The 21,310-nt window shown below is 50.4% G+C and overlaps 1 protein-coding gene across 4 annotated transcripts in view; it reads left to right on the top strand.

Moving 5' to 3' along the window:
- The first annotated feature begins 8,527 nt into the window (after positions 1-8,527).
- The window catches only part of SERINC2 (serine incorporator 2), a 31,723-nt gene continuing 18,940 nt past the window's right edge, over positions 8,528-21,310 (top strand). Inside the window, exons 1-2 of one of the 4 annotated variants that reach the window (XM_054465440.2) lie at positions 8,528-8,615; positions 16,348-16,398. In XM_054465440.2, coding sequence (XP_054321415.1) covers positions 16,348-16,398 — 51 coding nt within the window. In that variant the 5' untranslated portion in view covers positions 8,528-8,615. Of the gene's footprint in view, positions 8,841-15,741; positions 15,817-16,347; positions 16,399-19,145; positions 19,274-21,310 lie in introns of those variants that run through there. The other 3 variants (XM_063666633.1, XM_054465432.2, XM_054465449.2) reach the window with 3 other exon arrangements.

The raw sequence follows: 21,310 nt of genomic DNA, 5'->3' as shown, positions 1-21,310 counted from the left end.
TACTGGTGTGAGCTGCTGTGCCCAGTATACAGTTTAATTTTTAACAATGACTGTTCAACAGCCCGCTTGCAAAATGCCTGAAACTTTAGCAATTTGCTCTTGCTAGCTGGTGTGAGCAGCTCTTATACACTGATGGACTTGTCCCCAGCCAAAGGCATCCCACGGGGCATTGTCAACAAAAGAGGCCCCATGATATAATATTTATAATTATAAATATTAATACTTTTTGACCCAGTCAAAATCATCTCCCAGACCTCAAGAAACTCTTCTTGGGGTCACTTGCACCGCCTCTTAGTTCTCCCAAACACATCGTTCCCATTTAGACTACTGAATATCAGAGCCAGAAGGGTCCTGAGGCCATTTGGTGCCTTCAACTTGTGAAGATGGGGAAACTGAGGCCCAGGGTAGGGCAGGGACTTGCTTAAGCTCATTAACATTGAAAACCAAGTCTTATGGCTCCCAGGTCAGGACTCATCCTATTAACTCCTTTCTTAGGGATAGGGAAGCCGGCCCAGAGAGAGGAAGGTGAGCGCAAATTCACACAGCAAACAAGCGTCAGAGCCAGAGCCTGGGGATTCTCCTCGCCTACCCAGATCTCCTCGGAACCTTCACCTTCCTCTTGGGCCCTGGAAATGAGGCATGTGCGCGCCTCCTCCGTGCACCCAGGGCCAGGCGTGAAGACTGAAGGGGCGATTCCTGCAGGTGTTCCTCTCGGAGCTGAGGTCGGCACGCACCAGTTTGTCCACCGGGGGGCACTACGGAGCCGAGCTAGGAGAGCGCGCGGGCTCCCGGAGCCTCCCAGCCCTGATTCATCCGCACTTGAGCCAGGCGGGAAAACAGGCGTCCCGAGAGGAAAGGAACTAGCCGGAGGTCACCCTGAGAACTAGAGACAGAGCTGGCACTTGACGCGGACCTCCTGACACCAGTCAGGTGCACTCTCCCGGCGTCTAAGCGCGTCCCTCCCCCTCTTCCGGGGGCCGGGCTGCTGCTTCTTTCCCTGTCAACCGGGGTCAGCGAAGGCCCTCCTGGGCCAGGCTGTGCAGAGCCACAGCTCTGTCTGGCATGGCATTGCACCTCCACTGGACAGTGGCTGGTGCTGAGCGACACATGCCTCATTCCCTCTCTGTCCAGGGCCGCTCCTTGCCCCGCCTTCTTCTTCTTCTTTTTTTTTTTTTTTTTTGAGACGGAGTCTCGCTGTGTCACCCAGGCTGGAGTGTAGTGGCGCGACCTCGGCTCACTGCAACCTCTGCCTCCCGGGTCCAAGCCATTCTTCTGCCTCCCGGGTCCAAGCCATTCTTCTGCCTCAGCCTCCCGAGAGTACCTGGGATTACAGGCGCCCGCCACCAAGCCCAGCTAATTTTTGTATTTTTAGTAGAGACGGGGTTTCAGCATGTTGGCCAGGCTGATCTTGAACTCCTGACCTCAGGTGATCCGCCTATCTCGGCCTCCCAAAGTGCTGGGATTACAGGCGTGAGTCACCGCGCCCGCCCCGCCTTCTGTCACCCCGTATCAGCGCAAGTCTTTGCCGTTTACCAAACATTGTCACACCCTCTGATTACCTTCTTTTTCTGCGTAGAGAGGAAGGGTGGCGGGGGCTGGGGTTAGACCTGAACTTCAGTCTTGGACCAGCTACTCAAACTCACCTCGTTACACAATCACTTTGTGCCTTGGTTTCCTTATTTTAAAGCAGAGATCATAGTTCTTATCTCACAGGGTTGTTGAGAGGATTAAAAGAGGTAGCACAGCAAGTCCTTGGGATCTTTTCTTTTTGAGACAGGGTCTTGCTCTGTATCCCAGGCTGAAGTGCAGTATCGCGATCGTGGCTCGCTGCAGCCTCCACTTCCTGGCCTCAAGCAATCCTCCTGCCTCAGCCTCCATGTAGCTGGGACCACATGCGGCTCCACCATGGCTAATTTTTTATTGTTTTGTAGAGGCAGGGTTTTACTTTGTTGCCCAGGCTGGTCTCCAACTCCTGGGCTCAAGCGATCCTCCCATCTCGTCCTCTCGAAGTGCTGGAATTACAGGTGTAAGCCACCTCGTCTGGCCCTTAGGAACGTTTTATCATGATTGAAACCTGCACAAGCATTGTAGGAGAGATGGAACTGCCTTCACCTTACACTGGCAGAACTGAGGCTCTGAGAGGCTCTCAGTGAGGGGTCATAAGGGAACTTTTTATTTGAGCGCCAGGTGTGATTGACTTAGGGGTATAAGAAGTAGAACTTTCTTTCTCTTCAATCCGGAGCTGTGTCTAAGCTGGGATGGGAGATAAATGTATGTGCAGCTAAGGCTTGGTAGGTCCATGTGTGTTCCCAGGCATGTTTTCTAAATGGGTCACCTTGCAACACCCATTGTCCTTTTTGCTCTGAGTGGCCCTTCTGGGGCTGACATCTCTCTCTCTCTCTGCTTCTTCTGGGCATTACTAGCAAGGCAAGAATTGTTCTGCGGAGTTGAGTTCACAGTGCTGCTCGGGGTCATTTGGTCACTGGGCTCTGGCCACCATCTGCAGAGCCAGAGGTGTCTCTGCACTTACCATTCACTCCATCTTGCCTCCCCTGCCAGCCTCGGAAGCCTCTTGTCTGCCTAACCAACAATCTGCTTGAATTGGGAGAGGGAGAATAACAAAAGGGAAAATACCCAGAGAGAAACAGATGAATCAATGATTTAGATACCTGTTTCTGGAGTGCCTTTTATGTAGCACTGTTTTAGGCCCTGGGGTAACAGCTCTGTGCAGGCTGAGACAGTCTCTTCTCCCAAAGTGACCTCCAGGGGGCAGACAGTGATTGTCATAATGCTTAATATGCATGGAGCCCTACTATGTGCCGGGCCCTGTGTCAACTCATTTACTGCTTTCAACAGCATAATGATATAAATGCTTCTGTTATCTTCATTGCATAGGCGAGGAAACAGAGACACAGGGAGGCTCTGTATCTTGCCCAAGCTAGTCGCTAATAGAGGTAGGATTCCAATTCAGACAGTCTGAAAATTAAGCAAGGACATGGGGTGCAGAAGGGTTGATTTCCTCAGGGAGGAAGTGATCTTCTAGCTGAGACCTGCCTAATGAGAAGCAGCCATGCCTAGATCTGGGGGATGAGTGTTGCAAGCAGTAAGATTACTACAGCAAGTGCAAAGGCTGAGACAAGAATGAACTTGATGTGGTCAAGAGCTGGAAAGGAAGCCTCTATGGCTAGGAGGGCAGGAATGAAGAGGAGAGAGTGGAAGGAGGTGAGGGGAAAGGTGGATGGACCCCGGTTGGCCATATAAAACCCTTTAAGGGGTTTGCAGCCATTGGGCTTCTTCCCTTGCTCGGGCAAGGCCAAGCCCTATGCCCATAAACCCCAAGATGTCATTATCTTTCTGTCTCCATGGGTGGCTAGGGCATCCATTGAGGGGCTGCCTCTAATCTCCCACTGGTCCTGGGACTCTGATGACCATCCACTTTCTGGAATGTTGGGGAGGATGCCAAGGGAGGGCCTAGGGCCCAGAGAAACCCTTTAAACTAAATGCAGGGTGGGCAGGAGGTGTTGACCCGTGAGTCAGAGGCCAGGTAGTGCAAAGGCACTTTAATTGGGGTCATTAAGATCACCAAGCTTTGATGCCCCAACCCTGAGTCAAGCCATCCCGTTGACCCCCCTCAACTTCCTGGCCTCATTGCTTGCTACCCCCAGTGACAGGAGAAGTCCCTTTGAGGGCACTAATTAGAACTTCCTCTTCTAGATTCCAGGGCTTTCTCCCTGACTGCGGTCAGGGAAACAGCTCCTTCCAGAGATCAGCCATGGCCCCACCCCTCCCACTTCCTCCAGATTCTGGCGGTTCCACTGAGGCTAGTACAACCACAATCCCAGGGCCTCCTAGCCCTGCCCACAGTGAATTCTTGCCCACGGGTTCATTCCCTCTACTTGGAATGCCTTTTTGACTTTTGTTTACATTGACAATTCCATCTACCTTACTCTTCAAGGAATAACAGACTCCTTCCTTTAATTCATGCCATCATTCTTTCTTTGTTTTCATCCATTCATTCATTTCATTCATAAAATTTAGGCATTCATTTGGTTCCTGCCAGGCACTGGGGATGCAAGAGGGGGTGGGACTGACCCTGAGGTCAGGGGGTGTCTCATCCTCTGTGAGAAGCACAAGGTAAACCAGCAGGACCTGCTACATGGGACCAGGAGGTCCCAGTGCAGATGAAAATGCAGAGCACCTTGTCCAAAATGTACTATGAATTTCAAAACAGTGACAGCAGAGCATCAAACCAGTCCAGGGGCCCTTCTTAACCGTAGGGTCCCTCTGCAGAGGTCTTACACCCATACAAGCTGGCCATACAAGCTGGCCCTGTAAGCAAGTGATTTCATGAGAGATGTGTGAAGGAGGTGAGCCTGAAAGTCATCAGAGAGGAGGTGATGTCTATAACTGCCAGGGCCAGGAGGAGAGAAGCCACATGGCTGTTTCTGGAAACTGCAAGTTGTCCAAACAAAAGGGCCAGGAGCAGCTGGAGTCAGGCTATGTGGGACTTTGTGGACCCGTTAGGGAGCTGGGTCTTTATTCCCAGGCAGTGGGGAAGCATTATTAGATTTTTTTAAAAAAATCTAATAATTTTTAACCAAGAGCATTATTAGATTTTTTTAAAAAAAATTATTTATGTATTTTTGAGACAGAGTTCCCCTCTGTTGCCCAGACTGGAGTAGAGTGGTGCGATTTAGGCTCACTGCAACCTCCACCTCCAGGGTTCAAGCAATTCTCCTGCCTCAGCCTCCTGAGTAGCTGGGACTACAATCATGTGCCACCATGCCCGGCTAATTTTTGTATTTTTAGTAGAGATGGGGTTTCACCATGAAACCAGCCAGGCTGGTTTCAAACTTCTGACCTCAAGTGATCCACTCTCCTCGGCCTCCCAGAGTGCTGGGATTACACATGTGAGCCACTGCGCCCGGCCAGATTTTTTTTTAAATATCATTCTGGCACCAGATATGAAATACAAATAATAAACATATAAAAAAGACAAATAATAATATATATGACTAATACAACAAATACAATGGAAAGAAGTTCAACTTCATTAGCAATTTAAAAAAATTAAAGATTAATGTGGCAAAAAGACAAAAAAGAACAATGTAGGCAAGGCCAGGTGCTGTGGCTCACGCCTGTAATTCCAGCACTCTGGGAGGCCAAGGTGGGTGGATCACTTGAGGTCAGGAGTTCAAGACCAGCCTGTTCAACATGGTGAAACTCTGTCTCTACTAAAAATATAAAAATTAGCTGGGCATGGTGGTGTGTGCCTGCAATCCCAGCTACTCGGCAGGCCGAAGCAGGAGAATCACTTGAACCTGGGAGGCGGAGGTTGCAGTGAGCTGAGATCAGGCCACTATACTCCAGCCCGGGGAACAAGAGCGAGACTTTGTCTCAAAAGAAAAATAAAAAGAACAATGTAGGCAAAATGGTGAAAAGAAAACTTTCCCACTAGCAGTGGGTCTATCAATGAGTGCAAATTTCTGGTGGCAATTTGTTTGGAAAACCTCAAAAATGTGCACCCTAAGATATTTTGGGAAGGATACTTAAGAAATTGGTGCCTGTGGTTGTTTCTGGGGAGGGGACCTGAGGGCAGGGGAAGAAAGAAACTTTACTTTTCTCTGTATACCCTTTGAAATTTTGTGCCACATGTTTACATTTTCAATGTGTATCCCTTAACCAAATTGTTCCATCCCTATGCATTTTTCCTAAGGAAAAAAAATAATAGAGGTGCACAAATCTGTACAAGGCTGGTTATCACAGTGTCATTTATAATATAAAAACATTACAAATGGCTTTAATTCACATGCTTCAGGCTGGCACCTTTGCCCTCAGAGGTACTGAGTCGTGTGTTAGGGTGCTCTAAGCAATATGGTAGACACGGTGCACATTCAAAGGGGGTTGGTTTTACTTGATAGTGACTAATTTAGAACAAAAACTTTATATTAAACCAATATAGCAGGTCACACCACTAGGATGACTAAAATAAAAAAGACAGATGATAACAAGTGTAGCTAAGGATGTGGAGAAATTGAAGCCCTCTTACATTGCTAGTAAGAAGTAAAATGATGTGGTCACTTTGGAAAACCGTTTGGCAGTTCCTCAAAAAGTTAAACATTGAGCTACCATATGACCCAGTAATTCAACTCCACGCATATACCCAAGAGAAATGAAAACATATGTTCATATAAAAACTTGCATATGAATGTTCATAGCAGCATTATTCATAAGAGTCAAAAAGTGGAAGCAACCTAAACATCTAACAATTGATGAGTGGATAAACAAAGTATGGTTTATATTTGTACAATGGAATCTTGTTTGGCAAGTAAAAAGAATGAGGCACTGATACAGTGATACCTGCTACAACATGGATGAGCCTTGCAAACATTATGTTAAGTGAAAGAAGACAGTCATAAAAGAAATGGCTAGAATAGGCAAATCCATGGAGACAGGAAGTAGATGAGTGGTTGCTGGGACCTAGGAGAAGTGTGAATGAGGGGTGACTGCTAAACGAGCATGGGGTTTCCTTCTGAGGTGATGAAAATGTTCTGGAATTAGTGGTGGTGATTGCACAACCTTGTGAATGTACTAAAAACCACTGAATGGTTTCTTAACACAGGTGGATTTTATGGTATGTGAAATATATTTCAATAAAGTTTTTTTTTTAATGGATATGATATGGCATAGAATTAGAGTGACCAATTGTTCTAGTTTGCCCAGTACAAAAAGTTTTCCCAGGGGCTGGGCGCAATGGCTCATGCGTATTGTAATCCCAGCATTTTGGGATGCCGAGGCGGCCGGATCACCTGAGGTCAGGGGTTCAAGACCAACATGGCAAAACCCTATCTCTACTAAAAATATAAAATTAGCCAGGCATGGTAGTGCATGCCTGCAGTCCCAGCTAGTTGGGAGGCTGAGGCAGGAGAATCACCTGAACCCGGGAGGCAGAGGCCAACATGGTGAAATCCCGTCTCTACTAAAAATACAAAATTAGCTGGGCGTGGTGGTGCATGCCTGCAGTCCCAGCTACTCAGGAGGCTGAGGCAGGAGAATCACCTGAACCCAGGAGGCAGAGGTTGCAGTGAGCCCAGGCTGGAGTGCAATGGCGCGATCTCGGCTCACTGCAACCTCTGCCTCCCAGGCTGGTCAACAAGAATGAAACTTCGTTTCAAAAAGAAAGTTTTTCCAGGACATGAGACTTTCAGTACCCAAACCAGAAAGGTCCCAGGCAAAGCAGGATGAGTTGGCCACCCCACATAGAATGCAGACTTTACATTCATATTAATAATAATACATAAGACTTTAAAGGGATTTTCTGCTTGCAGTTCACTAGTGCTACTGCAGAGGGAACGTTTAAGGAGCACTGACTTCAACGTCCAACCACAGGAAGTAGTTTCGTTGGTTCATTCATTCATTCACTCCCCATTAGAGTGCAAGCTCTATGAAAGCAAAGGCTTTTGTCTGTTTGATTCACTGCTGTCCTCCCGGGGCCTAGAATTGTGCCTGGCACATCAGATGTTCTGTAGATGTTTGTTGAGGGGGACTGTGTGCTGGAATCCAGCAGTACATTGTTCTCTTTTGCCCCATCTTGAGTGGTCCCAGAAGTCTGGCTGAGAAGGCGGCTTCTGGGTGGAGGACATCCACTGACAGCGAGTATGGGGCCATCTCAGTGCTGTTAAGAAAATATTTTAATGGCAAGGAAAAATGCTCATGATGGAATGTTATGTGAAAAAGATGGGACACAAAATTATGTAGGTAGTGTGAGTCCAGGTTGTTTAACAGTGTTTAAGTGGTCAGGCGTGGTGGCTCTCACCTGTAATCCCAGCATGTTGGGAGGCCGAGGTGGGTGGATCACTTGAGGTCAGCAGTTCAACACCAGCCTTGCCAAGATGGTGAAACCCCCATCTCTACTAAAAATACAAAAAGTAGTTTGAGGTGGTGGTGCATGCCTGTAATCCCAGCTACTCAGGCGGCTGAGGCAGGAGAATCGCTTGAACCCCGGGAGATGGAGGTTGCAGTGAGCCTAGATCACATCACTGTACTCTGACCTGGGTGACGGAGCAAGATTCTGTCTCAAAAAATTTTTTTAAATTAATTTTAAAAAAGCGTTTAAGCATTAGAATAGATGAGAATGGGACATAAAGTATGTCGAAGGTGGGAATCCATTGGTGAATTCTTTTGAATTTTTAAATTCTTTTTTTTTGTTTTGTTTTTTGAGATGCAGTCTCACTTTGTTGCCCAGGCTGGAGTGCAATGGCGTGATCTCAGCTCACTGCAACCTCCACCTCCTGGGTTCAAGCGATTCTCCCACCTCAGCTTCTCAAGGAGCTGGGATTATAGGTGTGCGCCACCATGCCCGGCTAATTTTTCCATTTTTAGTAGAGGCAGGGTTTCACCATGTTGGCCAGGCTTGTCTGGAACTCCTGACCTCAAGTGATTCACCCACTTCAGCCTCCCAAAGTGCTGGGATTACAGGCATGAGCCACCGCACCCAGCCTAAAATTCATTTTTCATTTTTTATTCAGCCTCTGCGATGCCCTGCCAGATGCAACTCTGGGAGTTGAGATCCTGTGGTGAACCAGGCAGATAAGATCCCTGCTATCGTGGGACAGGTAGGATTTTATAATTGGAGGAAATGAAACCTAGAGTAAAGGAGCAAAGTTATTTTTTTAAAAGACTGATGAAATTCCGGATGTGCTGAAGAACCAGCTGGAAGCTTGTAGTTAGGGGGCTGTTCCAGCAGTAGGGCAGACTAGGGAGTGGGGGTGAGGGCTTGTTTAGGAAGAAGCAGGAAGCCAGAGAATGCCTCTCAACACACACCCATTGTGTGTACTCTGGTAAGTCCCTTCTTCTGTCTTGGCCTCAGTTTTTCCATCTGTTAACTGAGAGAAGGCACTAGATGTGTGTGTTTGTCTCTTTATTATTCAAATCAGAGAACTTTAAAAATTTAATTGAAAAATACAAATTTATACATTTATAGTGTGCAATATAATGTTTTGAAATATGTATATATTGGCCAGGCACGGCGGCACATGCCTGTAATCCCAGCACTTTGTGAGGCTGAGGTGGGCAGATCACATGAGCCCAGGAGTTCGAGACCAACCTGGGCAACACGATGCGACCCTCTCTCTACAAAAAACACAAAAATTATCTAGATGCGGTGGTGCACACCTGTAGTCCCAGTTACTCGGGAGGCTGAGATGGGAGGATGGCTTGAGCCCGGGAGGTGGAGGTTGAAGTGAGCTGGGATCACACCACTGCACTCTAGCCTGCGTGACAGAGTAAGACCCTGTCAAAAAATAATAAATAAATAAATAAATAAATAAATATATATATATTGTGGAATGGCTAATTGGGCTAAGTATGCATTACCTCACATACTAATTTTTTTTGCAATGAGAACAATTAAAATTTACTTAGTGATTTTGAAGTATACAATACATTGTTAATAACTATAGTGACTATGTTGTACAATAAATCTCTTGAATGTATTCCTCCTGTCTAACTGCAATTTTGTATCCGTTGACCAACATCTCCTCAATCCCGCTTCTCCTGGGCCTGGCCCCAGCCCCTGTTAACCACTGTTGTGCTCTCTGCTTCCATGAGTCCAACTTTTAAAATTTCACGTAAGTGAGATCATGCAGTATTAATCTTTCTGTGCCTGGCTTACTTCACTTAACATAATGTTCTCCAGGTTCATCTATGTTGTCGAAAATGACAGGATGTCCTTCTTTTTAAAGGCTGTATAGTATTCTATTGTGTATATATCACAATTTTTTTGTTGTTGTTGTTTGTTTGAGATAGAGTTTTGCTCTTGTTCCCCAGGCTAGAGTGCAATGGTACGGTCTTGGCTCACTGCAACCTCCACTTCCCAGGTTCAAGCAGTCCTTCTGTCTCAGCCTCCCAAGTAGCTGGGATTACAGATACCTGCCACCATGCCTGGCTAATTTTTGTGTTTTTAGTAGAGACAGGGTTTCACCATGTTGGCCAGGCTGGTCTTGAACTTCTGATCTGAGGTGATCCACCTGCCTTGGCCTCCCAGAGTGCTGGGATTACAGGCGTGAGCCACTGTGCCTAGCCATCACAATTTTTTTATCCATTCATTCGGTGATGGACAGTTAGATTGTTTCCATATCTTGGCTATTGTGGATAATACTGCAGTGAACATGGGAGTGTAGATATCTCTTTCACTTACTGATTTCATTGCTTTTGGATACATAACCAAAAGTGGGATTGCTGGATCGTGTGGTAGTTCTATTTTTAGTTTTTCAGGAACCTCCATACTGTTTTCCATAATGGTTGCACCAGTTTACATTCCCACCAGAAGTGTACAAGTGTTCTCTTTTCTCTACATCCTCACCAACACTTGTAAAAAGTATAAACACTTGCAAAAAGTAAAAAAATTACTTTTTATGAGGCTGGGTGTGGTGGCTCATGCCTGTAATCCCAGCACTTTGGGAGGCTGAGGCGGGCAGATTACCTCAGGTCAGGAGTTCGAGACCAGCCTGGCCAACATGGTGAAACCCTGTCTTTACTAAAAATACAAAAATTGACCAGGCATGATGGCGGGTGCTTGTAATCCCAGCTACTCAGGAAGCTGAGGCAGGAGAATCGCTTGAACCTGGGAGGTGGAGGTTGCAGTGAGCCGAGATCGTGCCATTGCACTCCAGCCTGGGCGACAAGAGCGAAACTCCGTCTCAAAAAAAAAAAAAGAAAAATTTAAATGTTTTGTAGAAATGGAGGCCTCGCCATGTTGTCCAGGCTGGTCTTGAACTCCTGGGCTCAAACAGTCCTCCTGCCTCAGCCTCCCAAAGTGCTGGGATTATAGGCATGAGCCACTGCACCCAGCCAACACTTGTCTTTCATCTTTTTTTTTTTTTTTTTTTGAGACGGAGTTTCACTCTTGTTGCCCAGGCTGGAGTGCAATGGCGAGATCTCAATTCACTGCAACCTCTGCCTCTCGGGTTCAAGCAATTCTCCTGCCTCAGCCTCCTGAGTAGCTGGGATTACAGGCATGAACCACCGTACCCGGCCCATCTTGTATTTTTTAATAACTCTCCATTCTGCTCTCTTCCCAGTCCCTGGCAACTACCATTGTACGTTCTGTCTCTACAAATTAGAGTACTCTGGGTACCTTGTATAAGTGAAATCATACAATTTTTGTCCTTTTGTGTCTGGCTTATTTACTTAGCATAACATCCTCAAAGTTCAGCCATGTTGCAGCATGTGTCAGAATTTCCTGTCTTTTTAAGGCTGAATACTATTGTATTGTATGTATGTACATGAGATGGCTTTAGAGCTTTCTTCAACTTTGAGGTTGTAGGAGTCTCAATGCCGGGTCTCCGTTGTTCCTCAGGGTGGACTGCTGCCTGTAGGGTAAGTGGAGGTCCTGGCTTCAGAAAGACTTTCCTTCCTGCTTATGTCACCAGAATCTTCCCTGAGCCCAGTGGTCCTGGGAGACCCTGGGGAGGGATCCTAGGAATGAAAGGCTTTGGCTAAACGCCTATTGCCTTCTCTCTGAGGCTTCAGCAGCTGGGTCAGGGTTGGGTGCTGAGCAAGGGTGGGGAAGTTAATGATGGCCTGCCAGGGGCTTGGTTGTCCAGATGAAACGGGCCTTGCTGTGAGGCCTGGCCTGATTACAGGGGCCCTGCGCTTGCCCTCCCCAGGGCCCACGCCTGGCCTTGCAGCAGCCCCTGCATGCCCAGCTGTTCTGGAGCAGCTGCAGAGGTAGGTGGAGCTGAGGAATTTGGGATAGCAGCTGCCAAAATGCACTGGCTTTGGGGTCTGGCACAAGAGATACAACTCATGGTGAAGCCAGCAAATTCATGTTGGTTCTCATCTGAGGGCTAACTAGTAGTAACAGTCACTGTTGCTTCAAGTTTTAATATGTTCACTGCATACCAAACACTGGGCATGAATTATCTCAGTTAATTGTCACACAGCTGTAGGAGGTTGGTATCATTGCCCCCATTTTACAGATGAGCAAGCTGAGGCTTGGAGAGCCTTGCCTAGGTCTATGCAGTTGGTAAATGGCCCAGCTGGAATTGGGCCCTGGTTATGTGCTGAAGGCTGGTTTCTTGTCCACTGCTTCTGTGATTCAGTGGGACATTCTTTGGCCAGCTTCTTAGTGGAGAGTGGGCGAGGGGCCAAAATCCACCTGCCTTCCCCACATGGGCCAGGAGAGCTCCTCTTGTAGCTACTTAGGGATTCTGCTTCAAAACATTATTTGAAAGCCACTGTTAATAGTTCAACCTATTTATTTTAATTTATGTATTTTTTTTTTTGAGATAGGGTCTCACTCTATGCCCAGGCTGGAGTGCAGTGGTGCAATCTTGTCTCACTGCAACCTCTACTCCCCAGGCTCAAGCGATCCTCCCACCTCACCCTCCCGAGTAGCCGGGACCACAGGTGTGCACCACCATGCCTGGCTATTTCTTTGTATTTTTAGTAGAGCTGGGGGTCTTGCCATGTTGCCCAGGCTGGTCTCGAAATTCTGAGCTCAAGTGATCTGCCTACCTAGGCCTCCCAAAGTGCTGGGATTTCAGGTGTGAGCCACTGCTCCCGGCCTCAACCCATTTATTTTACAGATGGAGAAACTGAGGCCCAGAAAGGGGCAGGGAGCTGTCTAGGGTCATTCTAACAGGGTTGGTGGCTGAGCCAGGCCCTGCCTCTCAGACACCTGCTGTTTCTGGTGCCTACCTGTCTTCCTGGATTTTGTATGTGACCTCCCTAGGCAGGAGGGCACTCTGGGGCCTCTCCTGCTGGGTCTGCTGGGCCTGGAGCCCATTCTGTAGGACCCCTGCAGGCCTTGGCTGGTGGACAAATGACTGAAGGAGGGAGATGTGGAGATGGCAGGCAGTAGGGGCGGAGATTAGAACCCAGGCTGGATCTCAGGCTGGCTCTGGGCTGACTTGTTGTGTGGCCTGAGTGGCTGCATTCTCTCCAGGCCTCCATTTCGCCATCTGTCCAATGACGGGGTATTGACCACTTCGGCCCACAGGCACGGAGCAGGGGAGGATGAATGGTCCCGACAGGAGATATAAATGTATGGGGAGGAAGAAAGGAGCCACTGGGCCCAGGAGGGCTGTGGACATCCTGCCTTTGCCCCATCCTCCTTCAGGAAACAGCCTCCCACACTCTCGCTGCTGGCCGGAGGACGCCGCTTGGCCTGAGCGTGTCCAAGCCTCAGATGACAGAGTTCCTGGTCGCCTATGCTGCCCTGGGGCTGGTGGCTGCCCTTCCTCGGTCCTAAGACGTCCTCCTCACCTCAGAGTGGTGCTGACCCCAGCGGGGCTTGGATGAGGCTGAACTCTCTGTGTGGGCATTCACATGGGTGTCAGCCTGACCCACCTACGTGTGCTCACATCCCTGACATGTGCACATACATGCAAACCCCCACACACACAGCCTGCATAGTAGGGGCTCACAGACGGAAAGAGCCAGGCCACTTCTTCTTTTTTTTTTTTTTTTTTTTTAGGATGGAGTTTCGCTCTTGTTGCCCAGGCTGGAGTACAATGGTCTGATCTCAGCTCACTGCAGCCTCCACCTCCCGGGTTCAAGTGATTCTCCTGCCTCAGCCTCCCGAGTAGCTGGGATTACAGGCATGCGCCACCATGCCCGGCTAATTTTGTATTTTTTAGTAGAGGTGGGGTTTCTCCATGTTGGTCAGGCTGGTCTCAAACTCCCGACCTCAGGTGATCTGCCCGCCTTGGCCTCCCGAAGTGCTGGGATTACAGGCGCGAGCCACCGCGCCCGGCTGAGCCAGACCACTTCTGTCTTTTAAGGCTCCTGCTAATTTAAAAATGAAGAAAGTCCTAAATAGGATGTTGACAATTGTGGTATGTTTTTATTTAACAAATTAATGTTTTTTAACACACACATGCACCCACACACATCCAATGCAATGCAACTGAGAGACACAAGATCATCACAAGAATTATAAAAAATGTGATTTCACATTGCTGTGTGGTCCAGTGATGGGATGTAAGTTTCAAATGGCATGAAGAACATTCTGTTCTTCCCATCTCATCCATGATTATCTGGGGCTAGACATCCAGCCCACTTTGTGTGCTCGTTGTATTATGAAAAGTATCAAGCATCCAGAAGGGTTGAAAGAATGGTACAGTGAGCACCCATATACTCAGCACCTGGGGGCTACAATGAACATTTTGCAGTATCTGCTTTATCACATATCCATTCCTCTGTCCAACCCTCTGTCCATCTCTCTGCGCAGCCAGCCTTCTGCCTATCCATCTACCTAGCCATCCCTCCCTCCCTCCCTCCTTTCATTCCATCTCATTTTTGGATGCATTTTTGAGACTTCTGAATGTGAGGCCTGGGCCAAATGGCACTCTCTTCTCTCCTTTGCAGTAACATGCCCTGCCACACACACAAGCACACCCCTACCTCTACATGTAAACCCCACATGTGTACACACCATATATGACTTACCCATGTCCCCACATTTATACGTGTACATTCCATGCACATATTCACATAACCACACATGCTCATCTGTGCACATATACCTAAACACTCCCCCCCTCCCCAACACACACACACTGCCCACATGTGCACTCACAGAAGACCCTGGACATCTGTAAGGAAAGCAACTGGAGACCTTTGGGAATCCTCAGACCTGTGACTCTCGTGGAGCCGGTGCCAGGCCCTGGCTCTCTCCTCCACACATTTCTGGCAAGTGCCAGAGGCTCCTTTGAGCTACCTACCTCAGATGTCCTACCTTTTCCACTCTTACCCATCTTCTCTTTCAACCCCTAGTCGCTTCCCACAAACGAAGTGGATTCCTTCCAGAGTATTACTGAGTATGGGAAGCAAATCCCACAGACCATCCACTCCACGCAGGCTGGGACTGTGTCTGCCCTACCCACACTGCATTCCCAGCTCCTGGCCCACTGTGGCTCTCTCTAAGTGTTGATTGGAAAAAAGTCACCAGAGCAGCACAGAGGCACATACACTGGGCAGCCACAGGGGTACCTCCACCCCACACAGTTACATCCATGCACGCAGAACACCCTGTGTGTGTGTGCATGCTCAAGCTTGCATCACTGTGTGCCTGCACGCATGTGAACATGCATCGTGTCTGCCTGTCTCCATACTTTCCAGATAGAGTCCCTGCCAGGACCTGGGTCCTTTCACAAAATCACCTAAGACCACTGTGGGCTCATCTGCTGGCACGTGAGATCCAGATGTGGCCCCATGACCGCTCAGGGCTCCTGGCTTGGCCCTGAATATCTGGGCAGCAGGGGTTTAGAGCACCAGCTTTGGAATTCCATTCTCCTGAGAAAACCTGGGTTCCACCCTGGCTCTGCACATGATCACTGTGCATGTTCCCCATATGATTTATGTACAAGTTACCTAACTTCTTGGAGCATCAATTTCCTTATTTGCTAAATGGGGGCAATAGTTCCTACCTTAAATGCATCTTAAAGGAGATAATCTCAGCAGAGTACCTGGCATGTTGTAAGCTCTTAAAAATGCTTGCTGTGAATATGATTATTGTTACTTTAGCCTTTGCTCCGAAATCCCATGCATGCTTTGTGAGGAAGGACAGCCTTGGTTGGGGGGTGTTTATGGGGAGAGCAGAGTGGATGGTGCCTATGTGAATACCTCTCCCTAGATGCTCCCCCAATCCCAAGCTCTCATTATCCTATATGCATATTCATAAGGGATGGCCTCAGCCCTGCTCTGTAAATGGGTCAGAAGCAGGAAATAGAGGCCAGTACAGACAGCGAAGCCCGAGGGATAGGAGGCTCAAAGCCGGCACACATCTGAGTCCTCATGGATGGGAGGATGGTAAGTGGGGATGGGGTGAGAATGGATTGGGTGCACTGGGGTCAGGGCAGGAGTTTGTTCCTGTGTTGCAGATTTGAAAACTCAGGCCCATTGAGATCAGATTAGAGAAGCTTGGGGTGGGTGGTCCAAGAAGTCAGAGCCTGCTTCCTTTGGGAACTGGAGTTGAGCATCTGTCTGGGTTGAGGGATGGGCACAGGGCAATGGACCAAATGACCCCTACATGTTTATTTCAAGGGACATGGTTTACATAGCATTGGGTGGAGAAGCTGAATCCTGAATTCCAACCCTCCAGTGAGGCTCAGAGTGGTTGGGTGACTTGCCAGTATCACATAGCTGCTGACTGTGACTGTGCTTTTGGGGGTTCAAGAGACAGAGCTACTCTGGCCCCATGCAGGAGGTTCAAATCTGGGAGTAAAGGCTGACGGGCTGGCCGGGACACCAAGAAATGAAGCTCTTTATCTATGTCCTCATTTCATCTCCTCAGTAGTCTGCTCAGAGAGCTGGGGTAAAAAACTTATCTTTATTTTACAGATGAGAAGCATGAGGCTGAGAGAGGAGGAGTCACCGGGACCCAGCCACACAGTGAGTTATGCCCTCCATGCCGGGCATGTGATAGCCCAGCCGGCCTTGGTCTTGGGCAGGCAGGAGGCCAGGACAGTGGCAGCATTTTACCTTGCTCTGGAAAATTTTAGCCTGAAGCCAGAGTGGTTGTCCCTTTACACCTACAGTCATCTTAATCCCTTGTTCCTTGCAAATAACTGCTTATTTCTGAGAATGTTTTCGCAGATGCTCACACTTGCTCTGTGAGGTTAAACAGAATAACCCTCCCTATTTCAGGGCAGGGGATGGACGGACACCCCTTGTGGGGTGAAGTGGCCCCCCAAGGATGGCATGAGGCATGGTCATCTGTGGCAGAACAAGAATCCCAGGGGTTGTTCCTCTTGGTCTTGGGTGCTTTCTACTGTTCTAGGTCATGGATAGGGAGGGGTTGGGGGTGAAAAGTTCAGCTCTTGGAGCAGAAGTGTCCAAGGGAGCTGACCCTGGGACGGGAGCATGTGAGGAGGGCTCACTTGAGACTGCTTGGTGGCATTTCAGTCTAAAGGATTTCTGTGCAGAAGATGACTGTGTAGGGGCTGTTTTTGGATCAGACTGTCAGTCACAGCAGAAAGAGGAAAGTGGACTTAAAGGATGGTAAAATGTCAGACATTCATCCAGCAAGCATTCACTGCCTGACTGTGTGCCAGGCCCTGTACTGTGCTGTGGGTAGGAGAGGGGTGGCCAGAGAGCAGACTGTTCTTGGGTGGCTCACAGTTCCCTAAAGGCCTCGGGTTAGGGAAGGACTGAAATATTACTGGACAGAAAAATAGGAAGACTAGATATTGTCACCTCTACTTTTTCAAGGGAAGCGTTAGGACATCAGGGTGAAAGCCAGGCCAGGTGGCCTTCCAGCTCTGCTTCTTCTGAGCCGTGTGGCCTTCAGCAACAGTAACAACAACCACAGTGATCACAGTCAACGTTTATTCAATGCTTGGTTTACATTTAGCATGTCACTACTTCTTTGTTCCTTGGTTTCCTCATCTGTAAACTGGAGTGGGTGGGGGAATTAATCGACTTCTCAGGGTTGTTGTGGGGCTCAAATGGTACCATGGGGGAAAGTTGGGCATGTGCTCAGGTTGTTTGTGAGGCCATAAGGGAGGCCCATATTGTTTGGAGGCTTGGGGGAATCGGGAGGATGTTCATTCCTAATGGAGCCAGGTAGTGGGTTGGGGGTGATGGTGGTGGCTCTCTTCACTGAGAGGTATGGCATGTGAGCAAGCTTCAAAGGGGAGAAAGAGGGATAAGGAGAAGGACCTTCAAGAGGAGGGCATCTGCCAGGTGCAGTGCCTCACATCTGTAATACCAGCACTTTGGGAGGCCAAGGCAGGAGGATTGCTTAAGCCCAGGAGTTCGAGACCAGCCTAGGCAACATAAGGAGACCTCATCTCTACACGAAATTTTTAAAAAATTAGCCGGGTGTGGTAGTACACACTGGTGGTCCCAGCTACTTGGGAGGCTGAGGTGGGAGGATAACTTGGGTCCAGGAGGTTGAAGCTGCAGTGAGTGATTGGGCTACTGTGTTCCAGCCTGGGTGACAGAGTGAGACCCTGTCTCAAAAAAAAAAAAAAAAAAAAAAAGAGGAAGGCATTGTGGGGCAAAAGTGTGGAGGAGGGAAAGTGTAGGGTGTGTTTGTGGAACAGTCCTGGTGCAATTAATGGCTAAGCCTGGCGCCCAGTGAATCACCCAAGGATGCAGTCAACCAGCTCTTTGGCCCTGGGGCCAGCTTCGAGGCACAGAGACTTCTTTCCCTAACATTATCTTGTCCAGAGGTGGCTGAGGACAGGGCTAAGTGTGAAGGGAGACTAATTACAGAGCCCTACTTCTGGGTCTCTCACACCTACCCCTGGAGAGCCATCTGTCAGGAATGTGGCCACCCCTCCCCGCCTTCTGACCTCCTTAGCTAGGGACCAGTTTGGGCATCCCTAGGGAGTGATAAGCCATCAAGCAGGGGTGGCTGTAGGAAGTGTGTAGCTCCCAGCAGGCTGTTGGGAGTCAGTGGAGTTTGAAGAACAGATGGAGAGAAGGGAGGATGGGTTTAGAGTGAGAGGCTGGGGTCTTAGAAGAAGCAGTAGGTGGGCATGGTGGCATGCACCTGTAGTCCCAGCTACTCAGGAGCCTGAAGCAGGAGGATCACTTGAGCCCAGGAGGTCGAGGCTGCAGTGAGCTATGTTTGCACCACTGCACTCCAGCCTGGGTGACAGAGCAAGACCCTGTCTCTTAAAAAGGAAGAAGAAAACAGTGACGATGGGGGCTTACATTTGTCAAGCACCTACCATGTGTTGTAACCACCCTGTGAGGTATGTATCCTCACTTTACAGACCGGGAAACTGAGGCTCAGAGAGTTGCAGTGACTTACCGAAGTTTCTTTATCCAGTCATTCAGCATTCAACCTCAGCATCTACGTATTGAGCAGAGGCCCTGCGCCAAGCACTGAGGAGTCAGCGGTGACCACCTCTTGGCTTCTGTTCCCAAGGGTGACAGTGTCCTGAGGTCACACGGGCTCAAACCGAGGTCGATTTCCGAACGCTCACTTTGGAGCAGGATGCGAGCCCGGGCCAGGGTTGGGTCAGGTTGCGCAGCCCGCGTGGCCGCGGGAATCCCCGACCACCCCATTCCCCCAGGGTCCCTCCCGGCGCACCTGCCCCAGGTGAGTCTGGGGAGGCCCCGAGCGCCGCCGGAAAGCGTCGAGCGGCTTCGGTAGGCGGGGCGGGGCCGGGGCGGGGCCGGGGCCGGGGCCGGGGAGGGGCCAGGCCCGGCACCCGGATCCCGAGGTCCGCGCCCAGCGCCCAGCGCCGGGCGCCCGGAGCCCGGAGCCGCCGCCATGGGGGCCTGCCTGGGAGCCTGCTCCCTGCTCAGCTGCGTGAGTCCCGACCCCGGCGCCCGCCCGCGCGCGCCGCCCGTTCCTGCTGCGGGCCCTCACTTTCTTCTGTTCTGCTCCGAGTAGTTTCTTCTTTTTCCTTCCTGCAAACTTGTCTTTCTGGGCCGGTGCCCCTCCTGCTCGCCCTCCCGGACCTTCACTCGGCACCCGGATCCTGCTGCACACGTCGCCCTGCTCAGTCCTGGCCGGCAGGCGCCGGGCAGCTGCGGTCCCGGCTCGGGTTTCCGCGGGCAGGAGGGGAGTGCCCTCGGCGGGCGCCTTCCTGGGACCTGGAGAGACTGAGCCTGGATCCCGGGGTCGGGGCAGCTCTGTGGGCCCTCGTCGCCCCACTTGGGGCGGTCCTCGGGGTGGCCTCTGTCCCCGTCCCGGACGCCCTGGTTCTGTGTGTGGGTCGGCCGGGCCCCGTCCCTCCTGGCGAGTGCCTTGCCCTACCCCTCTGGCCGCCTGCCAGTCCGCCTGTTCCTGTCGCTCGGGCTCCGCCTGTCCGTTCATATTTGTCTGGTTCCTGTCTCTGTCCGTCGTTCGTCCGACTTTGTCCGTCTGCTGTCTTCTGTCCGTCTGCCCGTCCATCCCTCAGTCTCTCTGCGGTCCCGTTACCGTCCTCAGTCTGGCTCGCGCTGCCTCCCAGGCACTTCCCCAGCTCGCCCCGGACCATCTGGGCCCCAGCGCGGAGACTGGGATGGGAGGGGAGGGAGCCCCGGACTTTCTTAGCTGCCCTCGAGTGAGGCGGGTGCGGGTCGTCACGGACCACCGGGCGGAACTCTGGGTTGGGAGAGCAGGAATCGAGGGAGGTTCGGGTGTGCGCGGGGAGTGCGCGGTCGCGGGTTCGGGACCTGGGGGGAGGCCAACCTCTGTTCTGTAGCTGCAGCTGCAGAGGGGAGGGGCTCCAGCAAGACCCTGGCTGGGAGGCCCGTTCTCCCTTCCCTTTCCCCAGCCCCCCTCTCCTTCCCTCTTCCCCTCATTAAATCTGAGGTTCATTCAGGCAGCCCCCTCCCCCTCTGGCCCCACACAAAGAGGCCCTGAGAGGGAGAAGGGGCTCCAGCGGCTGCTGAATCTCGGGACTCGCTTTCCTTTGTCCCTGACGGGTGTGTGTGGGTGTGGGTATGTGTGTGTGTGTGTGTGTGAGAGAGAGAGAGAGAGAGAGGAGGGGGTGTAGGGGAGAGCTGGGGGTCTAGAGATTTACTTCACAGCCATTTTCTGAGAATGAGATCAGCATAGACAGCACAGAGAGGCAAGAGAGCCTCTCGCCTCACTAGGCCTCCATTTTTCGTGTGTGTGTGTGCGTGTGCATGTGCGTGTGCAGGAGGAGGAATCAAGCTGGTGCCTGAAATCCCTCCCAGCCCAAAGAATGCAAGGTTTGGGCCAGGTCTCTGCCAACAAGGGTTTGCTTCCTGGTGAGGGAGGCAGAGCTTCCACAGTGGACCTGATTTCCATCGGTTGCACCTGGTGAGGCACAGGCCCTGCTGGGCTGGCCTGGGGGTGGAGATGTTGAGGGGCAGCCTGCCAGCCCTGTGTGCCTTGGTCACCCCATCTGGCAGTTGACAATAACAGGGTCTTTCTCACAATGCTGTTGAGAGATGAGGCACAGCTCCTGGCACATCGTGAGTGCTCCCTGTGGGAATTATTGCTAACATCAAGGAAAGGTGGGTGGAGAATTCCATTTGGAGACAATGCAAAGTCAAGTGCTGGTCTCTGAGTCACAGCATTCTACAATGCTGAGAGCAGATAGGCCTGCTCAAACCGTCTGTTTACAGATAAGACTGCGGCCCGGAGAAGATAGCTGACTTGCCTAACGTTGCACAGGGAAAGGATGGAGAACTGCGTAGCTGGGATCAACATCTGATTCCTGGTCCAGGCTTCTGCCCACACCTTCCCTCCCTTCCCCACCTTCTGGCTGCCTGAGGCACAGGGCTGGTCCAGGGAAGAATTGGGAGATAACTTAGTGAGTAATATCAGCAAGGGACCCAGCCCTCCCTTCAGTGCCATCCCCTTGGGGTTCTGGCCTCTGACATTTACTGA

The sequence above is a fragment of the Pongo pygmaeus genome, chromosome 1, assembly GCF_028885625.2.
Source record: "Pongo pygmaeus isolate AG05252 chromosome 1, NHGRI_mPonPyg2-v2.0_pri, whole genome shotgun sequence".
NCBI classification, from domain to species: Eukaryota; Metazoa; Chordata; class Mammalia; order Primates; family Hominidae; genus Pongo; species Pongo pygmaeus.
This window is presented reverse-complemented; position numbering and strand designations above follow the sequence as displayed.